Source organism: Molossus molossus, unplaced genomic scaffold (genome assembly GCF_014108415.1).
Source record: "Molossus molossus isolate mMolMol1 unplaced genomic scaffold, mMolMol1.p scaffold_m16_p_5, whole genome shotgun sequence".
In the NCBI taxonomy this organism is placed as follows: Eukaryota; Metazoa; Chordata; class Mammalia; order Chiroptera; family Molossidae; genus Molossus; species Molossus molossus.
The window spans coordinates 65,092,580-65,105,588 of NW_023425388.1; the positions used below are offsets into that span (position 1 = coordinate 65,092,580).

At 39.1% G+C, this 13,009-nt stretch overlaps 1 protein-coding gene across 1 annotated transcript in view; it reads left to right on the forward strand.

Annotated features, from left to right (window-relative positions):
• Window positions 1–13,009, forward strand: part of POLQ (DNA polymerase theta) — a 101,701-nt gene that overhangs the window by 47,296 nt on the left and 41,396 nt on the right. The window contains exons 14-16 of the mRNA XM_036242509.1: window positions 68–192; window positions 1,807–2,050; window positions 9,206–12,270. Of these exons, the coding sequence (XP_036098402.1) occupies window positions 68–192; window positions 1,807–2,050; window positions 9,206–12,270 (3,434 nt within the window). The remainder of the gene's footprint in view (window positions 1–67; window positions 193–1,806; window positions 2,051–9,205; window positions 12,271–13,009) is intronic.

Sequence of the window (13,009 nt, forward strand, 5' to 3'; positions counted from 1 at the left end):
CATACTTTATCCCTTCATAGTAGATGTAAGTAATCTCTTATCATACTTTTGGTGATTTACTTTCCAGGTTTTTTACCAGTCTTGTGTTATTAGATTTAATCAGTGAAGTTCCCTTAAAGGAGATTAATCGGAAATACGGATGCAATCGTGGGCAGATTCAATCTTTACAACAGTCAGCTGCTGTTTATGCAGGTTGGTTAAACAAGCGTTTCCACATTTATTTAAAACTGTGGTTTGAGGTCAAGTTAAGATTACCCCCCACCAATTCCATTTTATTGTAGGCTTCTCTAAAAGTCAGGGGATCATGTCAAGCCATAATTTTGTGTAGTCCCTAACATCATCAGAACACCTAAAACGATGGGTCCTCTGGGCTCAGTTGCCTTGCTCCACAAGACTGGCAGCTAGCTGAGTGTATGGACCTTAGTGTCCCCTTCAGTGTCTTAGCAACCTGATCACCATCCCTTTTTTTCTTTTTTCTTCTTTATTGTTCCTCTTGCCTGCTGCAAGAAGAAGCAGACACAAAGGTCTCAACCATCTCCCTTTTCTATCTAGTTATTGGTTAATACTTGCTGTTGAGGAGGATGGCAAATGGAGAGGTATTTCTGGACTTATCTCTGACTGTTGTAAATTATCTCTTATCTAAGGAAACAGTAGTTATGCTTGATAAAATTAAACCCATGTTCTATAAGCTAGGCAAACCAGAAAATTATAGGTCTGATTTTACCAAGAAATCCTTCCAAGTAATTGGGAAGGAAATCCTGCGCTGCTGGAGGGTGTGTGTATTGTGAAGGTGTGTGCATATATGAAAGAGCACTGAAGGAAAGATGGGATAGGAGGGGGGGGTTAAGAAGGGAAAGACTCACCCTTCAACTCACTGGTATCAAAGATGTCAGATTGCCTTTAGGGTTAATGTTCTCATAGGGAAGTGATTTTCTGAATGACTTGGCACTTGGCTGCTCTGGCCTCTTTATTTCTAGAGTGTTTAGCAATTGAGCTGGGCAGCCTTTCTTTGAAGGAAATATCAATGGGAGCTTCACTTTTTGAAGTCTTCTCAGTACTTGACTATTTATTTATTTATTTATTTTTGTTTTTTAATCCTCACCCGAGGATATTTTTTCCATTTTTTTGTACAGATAGAGTGGGAGGGAGGGAGAGGAAGGGAGAGAGAGAGAGAAACATCGACGTGGAGGGACACATCGAGTGGCTGCCACCCGCACGACCAACCAAGGCCGGGGACAAACTGCAACCAAAGTACGTGCCCTTAGCGGGAACCGAACCCGGGTCTCTCCGGACCGCAGGCTGACGCTCTAACCGCTGAGCCAAACTGGCCAGAGCAGTACTTGACTATTTAAATCCACTCTCTTGTTTTCCTCTAGGTGGAAAGAACCTGTTACCTGTTTTTAAGAGTTCTCTCTTCATTAAAAAAATAAAGTAGGGAAGAGAGAGTGAAAGAGAGGGATGAACTAGGGTGAGGTCTTTTGTATTGTTATATGCTCTGCCTTGTTTTTTTCAAATGTCAAGTACATGATTAAGAATGAGCCCTGGCCGGTTTGGCTCAGCGGTTAGAGCGTCCGCCTGCGGTCCGGAGGAGAATGAGATGACATTTAATGTGTTTAGCACATTTATTGGCCAATTAGCTAGGCCCTTAATATATTTCTACTCTCCTGTTAACTTATACCTTGGGCTTGTTGAACTTTACAGTTCTCTAGGAAAAAAGGAAACAGTGAAATAAAAGTATATCTAAAGAAATTGAGAATTGATTTATAAAGAATTTTTAATTCAATAAATATTCTGTGTGTATTCTAGGGATGATTACAGTATTTTCCAACCGCCTGGGCTGGCACAACATGGAGCTACTACTTTCCCAGTTTCAGAAGCGTCTTACATTTGGCATCCAGAGGGAGCTGTGTGACCTTGTCCGGGTGTCCTTACTTAATGCCCAGCGAGCCAGATGCCTCTATGCTTCCGGCTTTCTTACTGTGGCAGATCTTGCCAGAGCAAATATTGCTGAGCTAGAGACTGTTCTGAAAAACGCTGTGCCTTTTAAAAGGTAAGAGAGTCCCCTTGTCTGCAGAGGGTTATTAAATGAAAAACCTTATCAATTAGTAAATAATTGACACTGTATTAAAATGTTTTTCTCTTAGAATTTCATGACATATTTGGTGTACATGGAAGAAAAGGTGGTTTCTTTTTCCCCCTTTAGGATTACTTTTTACTTTTTTACTTTAAAAATATTTCATGATTAAGAGACATTTCTAAAAGCATCATAATTTTCCCCTGGAAAGATCGAGTAAAGGTAAGTTACCAATGTTTTCTGCTTGGATGGATTTAGATTTTCCCTATATATTCAGGGCTCATCTTAGACTTTCTTTAGACAAGAGCACTTTAAAGTGGATTCCTCTTAAATGTTCTTTGGAGCACTAGTCCCTCAAAACAACTGTGAGAAGAAGATTCCTTGACTATTGTGTACATATGCTAATTCATTGAATGGGCTGGACTCAGCACATAATCAAGGAATAGGTTAAGTATTTTCTTTTTTAAAAAATCTGCTTTTATTGATTATAGAGAGAGAGGAAGGGGGGAGGGGAGAGAAACATCAACATGAGAGAGAAACATTGATCAGTTGCCTCCCACAACCTGGATTTGTGCCTTGACTGGGAATTGAACCAGCGACCTTTTGGTGCTCAGGATAACACTCAACCAACTGAACCACACAGGCCAGGGCAAGCTTCAGTATTTTCTCAACCACTATTGTTTGAACTCACTCTTACATGAAACCTCAGTCAGATCCTATTGCTGTTTAGGTACTTACAGATTCTAACAGTTCTATTTTCAGGTATTAAAAATTTGTTCTAAATTTATAAAAGCATCTGTCTCACTTCTAGTGCAATGTTTTTTCCCTCCCACTCAGATTAGGCCTGACTCAGGCTCTGAAACTTGTAATAGGTATGGGAAGGGATGGACATAGTCAAAGGAGCAACCCCCCAGTGCCACCTCGTGTGGTGACTGCTCTGACCTTCCATTACCACCTCCGGATATGGCTCCTGCAGGACCCTGGTACCGCATGCACTGCACCCAGCATGGCTGTGAGGGCATAGCTACCTCTGCCTAAATTCTGAAGGATGGTATTGCCTGGAGTCTTAAGAATGTAACTCAGAGAGAGAACTCCCGCAGGTGGGGGCAAGCACTGTAGAGTCTCCCATTGGGCAATACCCAGTGGAATTTTGGGGCCAGGGCCAGGGCCGGGGCCACTTCTGTGATCCCAGACCAGTTGTTCTTCTGGTCTGTGCCTCTGACTGAAGTCTACTTGGAGCATGCTTTAAAACTTTCATATAAATAGAGGAAGATATAAAAAAATGGAAGCACGTACCTTGTTCATGGATTGGAAGAATTAACATCATTAAAATGTCCATACTACCCAAAGCAATATATAGATTCAGTGCAATCCCCATCAAAATACCAACGATATACTTCACAAAACCAGAACAAATATTACAAAAGTTCATATGGAACCAAAAAAGACCTCGAATAGCCACAGCCATCTTGAAAAAGAAGAACAAAGTAGGAGGGATCACATTTCCAGATTTCAGCTTATACTACAAAGCCACTGTAATCAAAACAGTCTGGTACTAGCACAAGAACAGGCATATAGACCAGTGGAACAGAACAGAGAAACCAGAATGGACCCCAGGCAATATGCTCAATTAATATTTGATAAAGGAGGCAAGAGCGTACAGTGGAGTAAGGACAGACTCTTTAATAAATGGTGTTGGGAAAATTGGACAGCTACATGCAGACAAATGAAACTAGACCATCAACTTACACCCTACACAAGAATAAACTGAAAATGGATAAAAGACTTAAATGTGACTCATGAATCCATAAAAATCCTAGAAGAAACTGTAGGCAACAAAATTTCAGACATCATACGCAGCAAAATTTTCACTGATACATCACCTAAGGCAACAGAAACAAAGGAGAAAATGAACACATGGGACTATAAAACTCAAAGCTTCTGCACAGCAAAAGATACAATTATCGAAACGGAAATGCAATCCACTGTGTGGGAGAGCATAATTGCCAATGATATATCAGATAAGGGGTTGATTTTCAATATATACAGAGTGCTCATACAACTCAACAAAAGGAAGACAAAGAACCCAATTAAAAAATGGGCAGAGGACCTAAATAGACACCTCTCCAAACAGTATATACAAATGGCTAAGAGACATATGAAGAAAAGCTCAACATCACTAATCATCAGAGAGATGCAAATTAAAACAACAATGAGGTATCACTTCACACCTGTCAGAGTGGCTGCCATCAGCAAATCATCAAACAACAAGTGTTGGCGAGGGTGCAGAGAAAAGGGACTCTAGTACACTGCTGGTGGGAATGCAGCTTGGTGCAGCCACTATGGAAAACAATATGGTATTACCTCAGAAAATTAAAAATTGAACTTCCATTTGACCCAGTGATCCCACTTCTAGGAATATACCCCAAGAAACCTGAAACACCAATCAGAAAGAATATATGTACCCCCATGTTCATAGCAGCACTATTTACAATAGCTAAGATCTGGAAACAGCCCAAATGTTCATCAGTAGACGAATGGATAAACAAGCTGTGGTACATATACACAATGGAGTACTATGCAGCTGTAAGAAAGAAAGATCTTTTATCCTTTGAGACGACATGGAGGGACCTGGAAAGTGTCATCCTAAGCAAAACAAGCCAAACAGAGAAAGACAAGTATCATATGATCTCACTTATTTGTGGAATATAATGAACATAACAGTTTGAGGAATGGGGTAGCCCCAGAGATGTGGAAGTGGGGTACAGACTGACAATCCCCAGAAGAGGGGGTGGTGGGGGAGAGATAAACCACAGAACTTATATGCCTGTATGCATGAACAATGGACATGGACAACAAAGCTGGGGAGAGGGCGGGGAGGGAGGGGGAAGGGGGACTCAGTGGGGGAAAAAGAAGAAACATGTAACAAAAATAAATAAATTAAAAAAACAAAAAACCTTCTTATAAAAGTCTTGTTCTCCTCTGGAGTCTCTGATATTTACATAATCTTTGGATATATGCATACTCGTTTAGGAATATGTTTCCTGCAGTAAACATATTCAGGTGTAGTAGTATCTTTGTGGTAACAATATACCGTACATCATACTTGACCCTTCCAGGGGGTCATCTGAAGGCAGCACACATTTAAAAAAATTTAGTTGGGAAAAGTTTAACACATTTTTTTATTCTTTTATCCTCACCCGAGAACATTTTTCCATTTTTTGTTCAGATAGAGTCGGAGGGAGAGAAAGGGAGAGAGAGAGAGAGAGAGAGAGAAACATCGACGTGAAAGGGACACATCGAGTGGCTGCCACCCACACAACCCAACCAGGGCTGGGGACAAACTGCAACAGAGGTATGTGCCCTTTGCAGGAACCGAACCAGGGTCTCTCTGGACTGCAGGCCAGTGCTCTAACCGCTGAGCCAAATTGGCCAGGGCTTTAACACATTTTAGAATGACTTCATATTATGCTAAAGCTGTTATTGCCATGGCTGTGCCTCTTCTGAAAGCCCAGAACTTTACTGATGACAAGTCAAGATCATGTGCCTTCTCATGTGACACTGAGAAAGACACATTACTCCTGAGGTACTCTTATTCAAAAATATCTAATATGAATTTAATCATAAGAAACACCACATAAACCTGAATTGAGAGACATTCTACAAAGTAGTTGGCTAGTACTTTTTTTTTTTTTTTTTTTTTTTTTTTATCCTCACCCGAGGATATTTTTCCATTTTTTGTTCAGGTAGAGTAGGAGGGGGAGAGAGGAACAGAGAGAGAGAGAAACATCGACGTGAAGGGACACATCGAGTGGCTGCCACCCGCACGACTGACCAGAGCCGGGGACAAACTGCAACCGAGGTACATGCCCTTAGCGGGAACCGAACCCGGGTCTCTCGGGACCGCAGGCCGATGCTCTAACCGCTGAGCCAAACCGGCCAGGGCGGTTGGCTAGTACTTTTAAAAAATATCAAGGTCATGCCCATCTGGTGTGGCTCAGTGGTTGAGCATCCACCCATGCACCAAGAGGTCGTGGTTCAACTCCTGGTCAGGGCACATGCCCAGGTTGTGGGCCCCATCCCTGATGGAGGGCATGCAGGAGGCAGCCAGTCAATGTTCTCTCTCATTGATGTTTCTATCTCTCTCTCCCTCTTCCTTCCTCTATGAAATCAATAAAGTAAAAATCAGGGTCATGAAAAAGAAAGACTGAGGAGCTATTTGTAATTAAGGAGGATAAAAAGGACTTGACAATTAAATGCAGCCCCTTATTTTCGATTGGATTAGAAAAAGGAAGTAGGAGAATTGGTAAAGTTTGATAAGGTGTGTAGTTTAGATATAGTATTGTGTTGATATCAATTTTCTCAGGAGAAACTGGTACCCAGCCATCCTTTCCTTTTAGCAATTGGTGTGTAAGAGTCAGATAACCCAGCTAACATTCAGATGGTCTCAGACAGTTTGCCATTACCAGCAGTCTGCAGTGAGTTCTCTTGTGCATGTGCATTTTCATATTGTTGGTGATGTTTCTTTAGAGTTAATTCCTACACATGGGATTTCCAAAAATGAGTACATATGCAGCTTTATTAGACTCTATTTCCATGCGCAAGGCTCTACCAAGTTGTATTCTCACAACCCTAGTACCCCACATCACCAACAGAATCCATTGTTAGAGTTCCATTTTACCAGTCTGATAGATGAGAAATTGTCTCTCAATATGGTTTTAATGTAATTATGGGTGTTGGTGAATATCTTTTTATGTTTCAGGATCACTGTTTTTTTTTTTTTTTTTATATCTTTGTAGGTTATCTGGTTATATCTTTTCCTTATATTTCTTGCAGATTTTGGTCTTTTTTCTCTCTTTTTTAAAATCCTCACCTGAGGATATTTTCATTGATATTTTTTAGGTAGAGTAGGAGGGAGGGAAGGAGAGAGATAGTGAGAGAGAGAGAGAGACATTGATATGAGTGAGACACATCGATTAGTTGCCTCCCACATGAACCCCCCACCAGGGATGGAGATTGAACCTTCAACAGAGGTACGTGCCCTTGACTGGGAATTGAACAAGTGACTCTTTGGTCTGTGTGCTGACTCTTTAACTGCTGAGCGAAAGCGGCTAGGGCTTTTTCCTATCTTTTTAAAATCTTTTCTTTTTAAATTGATTAGAGTTCTTAACCCTTTATTTGGTATGTATATTGCAAGTATTTTCTCAAAATTTATCAGTTGTCTTTTGGCTTTTAAAAAAAATACTTTTTCTTTATTGATTTTAGAAAGAGAGGAAGGGAGAGGGAGAGAGAAAGATAGAAACATCCATGAGAAAGAACATTGATTGGCCGCCTCCTGCATGCTTCTCATTGGGGATTGGGCCCACAACCTGGGTATGTGCCCTGATCAGGAATCGAACCGGCAACCTCTTGGTGCATGAGTTGATACTCAACCACTGAGCCACACCAACTAGGTTTTTTTTGGCTTTTATTACATTGTTTCCCCATACAGAATTTTTATTATTTATTGATTTATTTATTTTTATCTTTTTTTTTTTTTGCTTCTGAATTGTGATAGCTGGAAAGGTTTTCTGTATACTGAGATTAAAGAGGAATTCACACATTTTCTTATAGTATTTTAAGTTTGCGTTTAGAGTCCTGATGCATTTAGAGTTTATTCTTGTGTGTAGTGTGAAGTCTGTATTTAATTTTTATCATCTTCCCATTTATAAAAATATTTATCTTAGTCCCAATGACTTGAGATGCCACCTTCATTGTATACTAAATGTTCGTATGTAATTAGGTCTATTTCTGGACTTTTTATTCTGTTTACTATCTTTTTGTCAATTCATGAGCAAGTACTATGCTCTTAATTAAAAGCCTTTATAGTATTTTTTGTTGTTGCTGTTACTCCTCACCTGAGGATATTTTTCCATTAATTTTTAGATAGTGTGGAAAGGAGGTAGGGAAGGAGATCGAGAAAGAAACATTAATATGAGAGCGACACATCGATTGGTTGTCTCCCACATGACCCTGACCAGGGCTGGGGATGGAACCAGGTACATGCTCTTGACAGGAATTAAACCCCAGACCCTTTGGTCCTCAGGGAGACACTCTAACTACTGAGCCAAACCAGCCAGGGCTATGGTATGTTTTAATGTCTGGTAGGGCAACCTCCTCCTCATAGTTTTTCAATATTTTCCTGCCTATTTTTGCATGTTTGCCCATAGAAAATTTTAAGTTTCTGTTGATATTTTGGGGGGTTGGGTTGAAATTTAACTTGGATCTGATATCTTAAGAATGTTGAGTCAACCCATCCACGGATAGATAATATCTTTATATTTGATATCTTTGTGATTTTGAGGAGTTTTAAAAAGATTTTCTAATATAGCTTTTCAGGAATTTTAAAGTTTTCCTTATAAGAGTTTTGTACATTTCTTGTTAAATTTATTTCTATTTAATCTGTATTTTAATTGATAGGTCATGTCTATGATCTTCTACATGATTATTAATTGATTTTTGTTATTTTCTGAATTCTTTTATTGTTTGAATTTTATCATTGATTCTGTAGAATTTCTAGGTATAGCCATATAATTTGAAAATGGAGATATTTTACTTTTTCTTTATCATTTTTATACTTCTAATTAATTTCTGTTGTCTTATTGAATTAAAACTTCAGGTTTTTATGCAAGTTACCCTTCATGGCACTGACTGGAGCCTACCTCCGGGTGGAAAGTTTGGCAATTTAATTACTGCCATTTTTTTCTTCCAATCTCAACCTTTTTCTGCTTTTTACTTTTTTTTGGTTACTCTACAGTCCCTTCAAATATTTTTTCCAGAGTTCATATTGTATGCGAGGATTTGTTTGCAGTGAAAGTTTTATGCTACTCACCTTTTTTAGGTTATTATTTAAAGATCTGTCTTCGTGAGGCCTTCCCTTATTATCCTGTTTAAAAATTGCAGTAGCACCCATCCCTTTCTGGTGTTGTTTTATGATTTCCCCAACTAGAATGTAAGCTCTATGAGAGCAGATATATATTCCTCTTGTTCATTACTGTTTCTTCCATTGGTAGAGAAGCTGATGCTTAATAAATATTTCTTGTATGAATGAGTCAATGCATTAATTTATTTCTTTTCCTGTCTTCTACCTAGTGCCCGAAGGGCAGTGGATGAAGAAGAGGAAGCAGTTGAAGAACGTCGGAATATGCGAACTATTTGGGTGACTGGCAAAAAAGGTTTAACTGAAAGGGAAGCAGCAGCCTTTATAGTGGAAGAAGCCAAAATAATTCTACAGCAGGACTTAGCTGAAATGGGAGTGCAGTGGAATCCACATTCCCTTTTAAATTCTGATACACACTCATTGGCCAGCAGTGAGTCAGAAGTAAAGGAGCATACATTTACGCTCCAAACTAAGAGTTCTTGTGAAAGATTAACATCAAAGAAAAACAGTAACACAGTATTTAGTGATTTGTCTGTTATGGAGTCACCAAATGCAGTGCAAGATTTAGATGAAGGTACAGAGCATACAGACTCCTTTTACTGTCAGTTTCAGAAGGAGAATCAAGAACATCGGGTACATTCAATTTCCAGAGCAAGAAAACGGGCTTATTTGAATATAAGTAAAGAGAAGCTAGAAACCTCTTTGAATGGGAGAAAAAGAAGCACTAAGAAAGTTGTTCAGACTGCCTCATATGAGAAAACAAAAGAAGCAGCTTTGCATTTCAGTTCAGAAAAGATGACTACAACCTTTCAATCTTGGAAACATAGTAAGCATCTGAAACGATCCAGAGACAGTAGCCCTGTGAAGTCTAATCTTGTTCATTGTGAAGATACATTTACCTCAGATGAGAAGAATATGGAGTTTAAAAATCCAGAGCCATTTTCTAAACGTGCATCTTTATGTGGCGAGGGAAAACATAACAAAGCATCATTCTCACCACAGACAGAACAAAGTTGTTCAAGGAACAAAACAACTAATGATATTCTTGTGGAACATTTTATCACAGGATCCCAGAGTAAAAAAGAAACTGGTCAAGTTACTAGTGTGGTTAGTGAAAATGGAAGAGGATTAGCTGTTGTTGAATCAGAAAAAATAGACAAAATGCTGATACAAAATGATTCAAAAAACCAGAATGTTTATGTTAAACACTGTGATACCAACCCAGTTAACCAGTGTCTAGAGAAGCAGTGTGATAAACAGACAAACACTTATACCAAACAGAAAAGAATACTAGAGAAGCAAATGCCTTGTGATATAGTCAGTAGTTATATGAATGGGGACTCAAATGCTATTATCAAATGTAAAAGTATAAAGTTTAATGCTGAGGAAAAGGAATCAAATAATCTTCAGGTATCTGGAGATCATATAAGCAGCACTGAGGTACCCAATGGGGTACATCTACCAACTGGAGCATTTGGTAAATTAGGAGGCCAGCAAGAGAATTTTCTAAATACCTCTAGAATACAAGAAAAAACAGATGCTTATGCAGCAAAAAAACCTAAAAATAATTGTGTTTCTGACTTAGGATCAGTTCTTTGTGATTTTGAAGATAGTTTCTACCTGGATACTCAGTCAGAGAAAATTATACAACAAATGGCAACTGAAAATGCCAAACAAGGAGCAAAGGACACCAACCTGGCAACAGATAGAAAGCAGAAGAGCCTGGACAAACAGAATTCGAGCTCTGTTCAGAATGAGATTCACGTTACCTTTCCTGGTGAGCAGCATTCTCCAGGAGTGATAAATATAGATCATTTGGAACCTAAGACTGTAGATACTATGAAACAAAGCACTGGTTCACATGGGGTTGATACCCTGACTCCAGAAAGCCCACTTTTTCATTCTCCAATATTATTGAAGGAAAATAGTTCTTGTTTTAAAGGAAATGAACTTTCTGTTACTGATTCTCAATTAAATAGTTTTCTTGAAGCTTATCAAATACAAGAAGCTCTGAAACCAGGTATATCTCTGGTTCCTCAAAAGAGAATCCCCACTGATATAGAAGTAGAATGTCAGCCAGTTCCTGAAACAAGTTTGAATTTGAGTGATTGTTTACTTTTTGACAGTTTCAGTGAAGACTGCCTAGTTAAAGAACAGCCACCTGATCTAAGAGCAAAAGAACCCCTTCTTTCTGAAGTAACATCAGACCATTTCAGTGATTCTCTGCATTTACAACCAGAGAGCCCAGTTAGATTAAATATGGTTGAGAATCAAGATAGTCAGCAGCAGGTGACTTGTTTCAGTGACGAATCTATTCTGTTTTCAGAAGTGGATTCTGCTCAGATGGTTGAAGCTTTGGACAATGCAGATATATTTTCTGTCCAAGATAAACATAATACTGTAGTATCTTTTGGGGTATTAGAACTAAGTGATTCAGTTGGCAATGATTATCCCCAAAAGGAAGTAGCTGGAGGAGATAAAGATGAAAAGTCTCAAAAATCCAAATTAACTGAGACTAGGCAAAATACTTCATTTATATGGTCAGGAGCATCATTTGATTTAAGTCCAGGACTGCAAAGGATTTTAGATAAAGTATCTAGTCCTCTAGAAAACGAAGAGCTAAAATTAACCACTATAAACTCATCTAGTGTGAAAGGAAAACATACAGAGTTAAATGAAAAACAAGAAGTGATTTCAAATTTGGAGCCCAATCAAGTGCAGGGCATTTCATTCTCTCCTAATATTGACGTAAAAAGCAAGTTTGAGGCACTAGACAACAATGCCATTCGTGGTGACACCCCATCACTCTTGCCTTGTAAAGAGAGTGGTATAGTTGATGATAATGGACTCATTCCTCCTACACCCATTCCAGCATCCGCTTCTAAACTGTCATTTCCAGGTATTCTTGGAACATCTTCTGTAAAACTTCAGAAAACTAGTAATGTTTTACAACTTGGTGAGAAATACTCATTTGGCTCACCTTCAGATATTAAAAACCATGATTTAAATCCAGAGAGTAGAAATGATGTAAAAGACGCCAGTCCTAATAGAGACACAAGTTTTTCATTGCAGTTGTCACAGGATGGATCCCAGTTAACTCCAGTCTCGTGCAGTGCAGAAAGCTTGGCCATAATTGATGTAGCAAGTGACCAAACTCTCTTTCAAACATTTATTAAGGAGTGGCAGTGTAAAAAGCGATTTTCTATCTCACTGGCTTGCGAAAAGATCAGTAATTTGACATCTACAAGTGCTACTATTGGTGGTAGGTTTAAGCAAGGTAAGAATTAAAAATATATTTTTCACATTTACATGTAAAATAGTGGACGAGATTTTTCAATATTGGATATTGTCATAAATTTATTCAAAGTTTAATAAGTTTCTCTTATGTGGGTTTACATGTAGAACAACCTTATTGTTCAGCACAATTAGATTAATAATAGTTGCCCTCTGGCATAAGAGATATTTGACCTCAGGATATGTGGGTGGTAGAGCTGAGCCCTGAGACCAAGAGCTCAAGCTAGGAGACTGAAAAAAATGCAGACCTTCAAGGCACTACTTATTCCTCTGACTCTGATCCACTCTTGTGCCTGGACAGTTAGACCTTTGTCTGCCTCCTTCCAAATAGGCCAGAGATCTAATTTAAACTGCCTTCCTATAGCAGCTCCCAACCATAGGTGACCTGTTTGGAGTTCCAGATCAGTGTTGTCTCCTGGGACGTTGACATAGTGGTCAAGCTTATTGCTGCTAGGGCCACCACAATTGGTGTGGCTGATTCAGGAGTGTATATTGGAACAGTGTTTGGTAGCTTGATCATTAGGGATGCTCATCTCTCAAACAGCAGCTCTTTCTCCTATGCCCTCTGGGCAGTGCCCCTTCTGAGGCCATGGGGCTCTTCTGTTTGATGGTTGCCTTCTTCATCCTCTTCACTTTGTGTGGCTTCATTGAGGTCCCTGCTGCTTTAACTCCAGGCCATGCCTAGTTCTTGTGCGTGCTAAGCTTTTCCATTAAATACCACA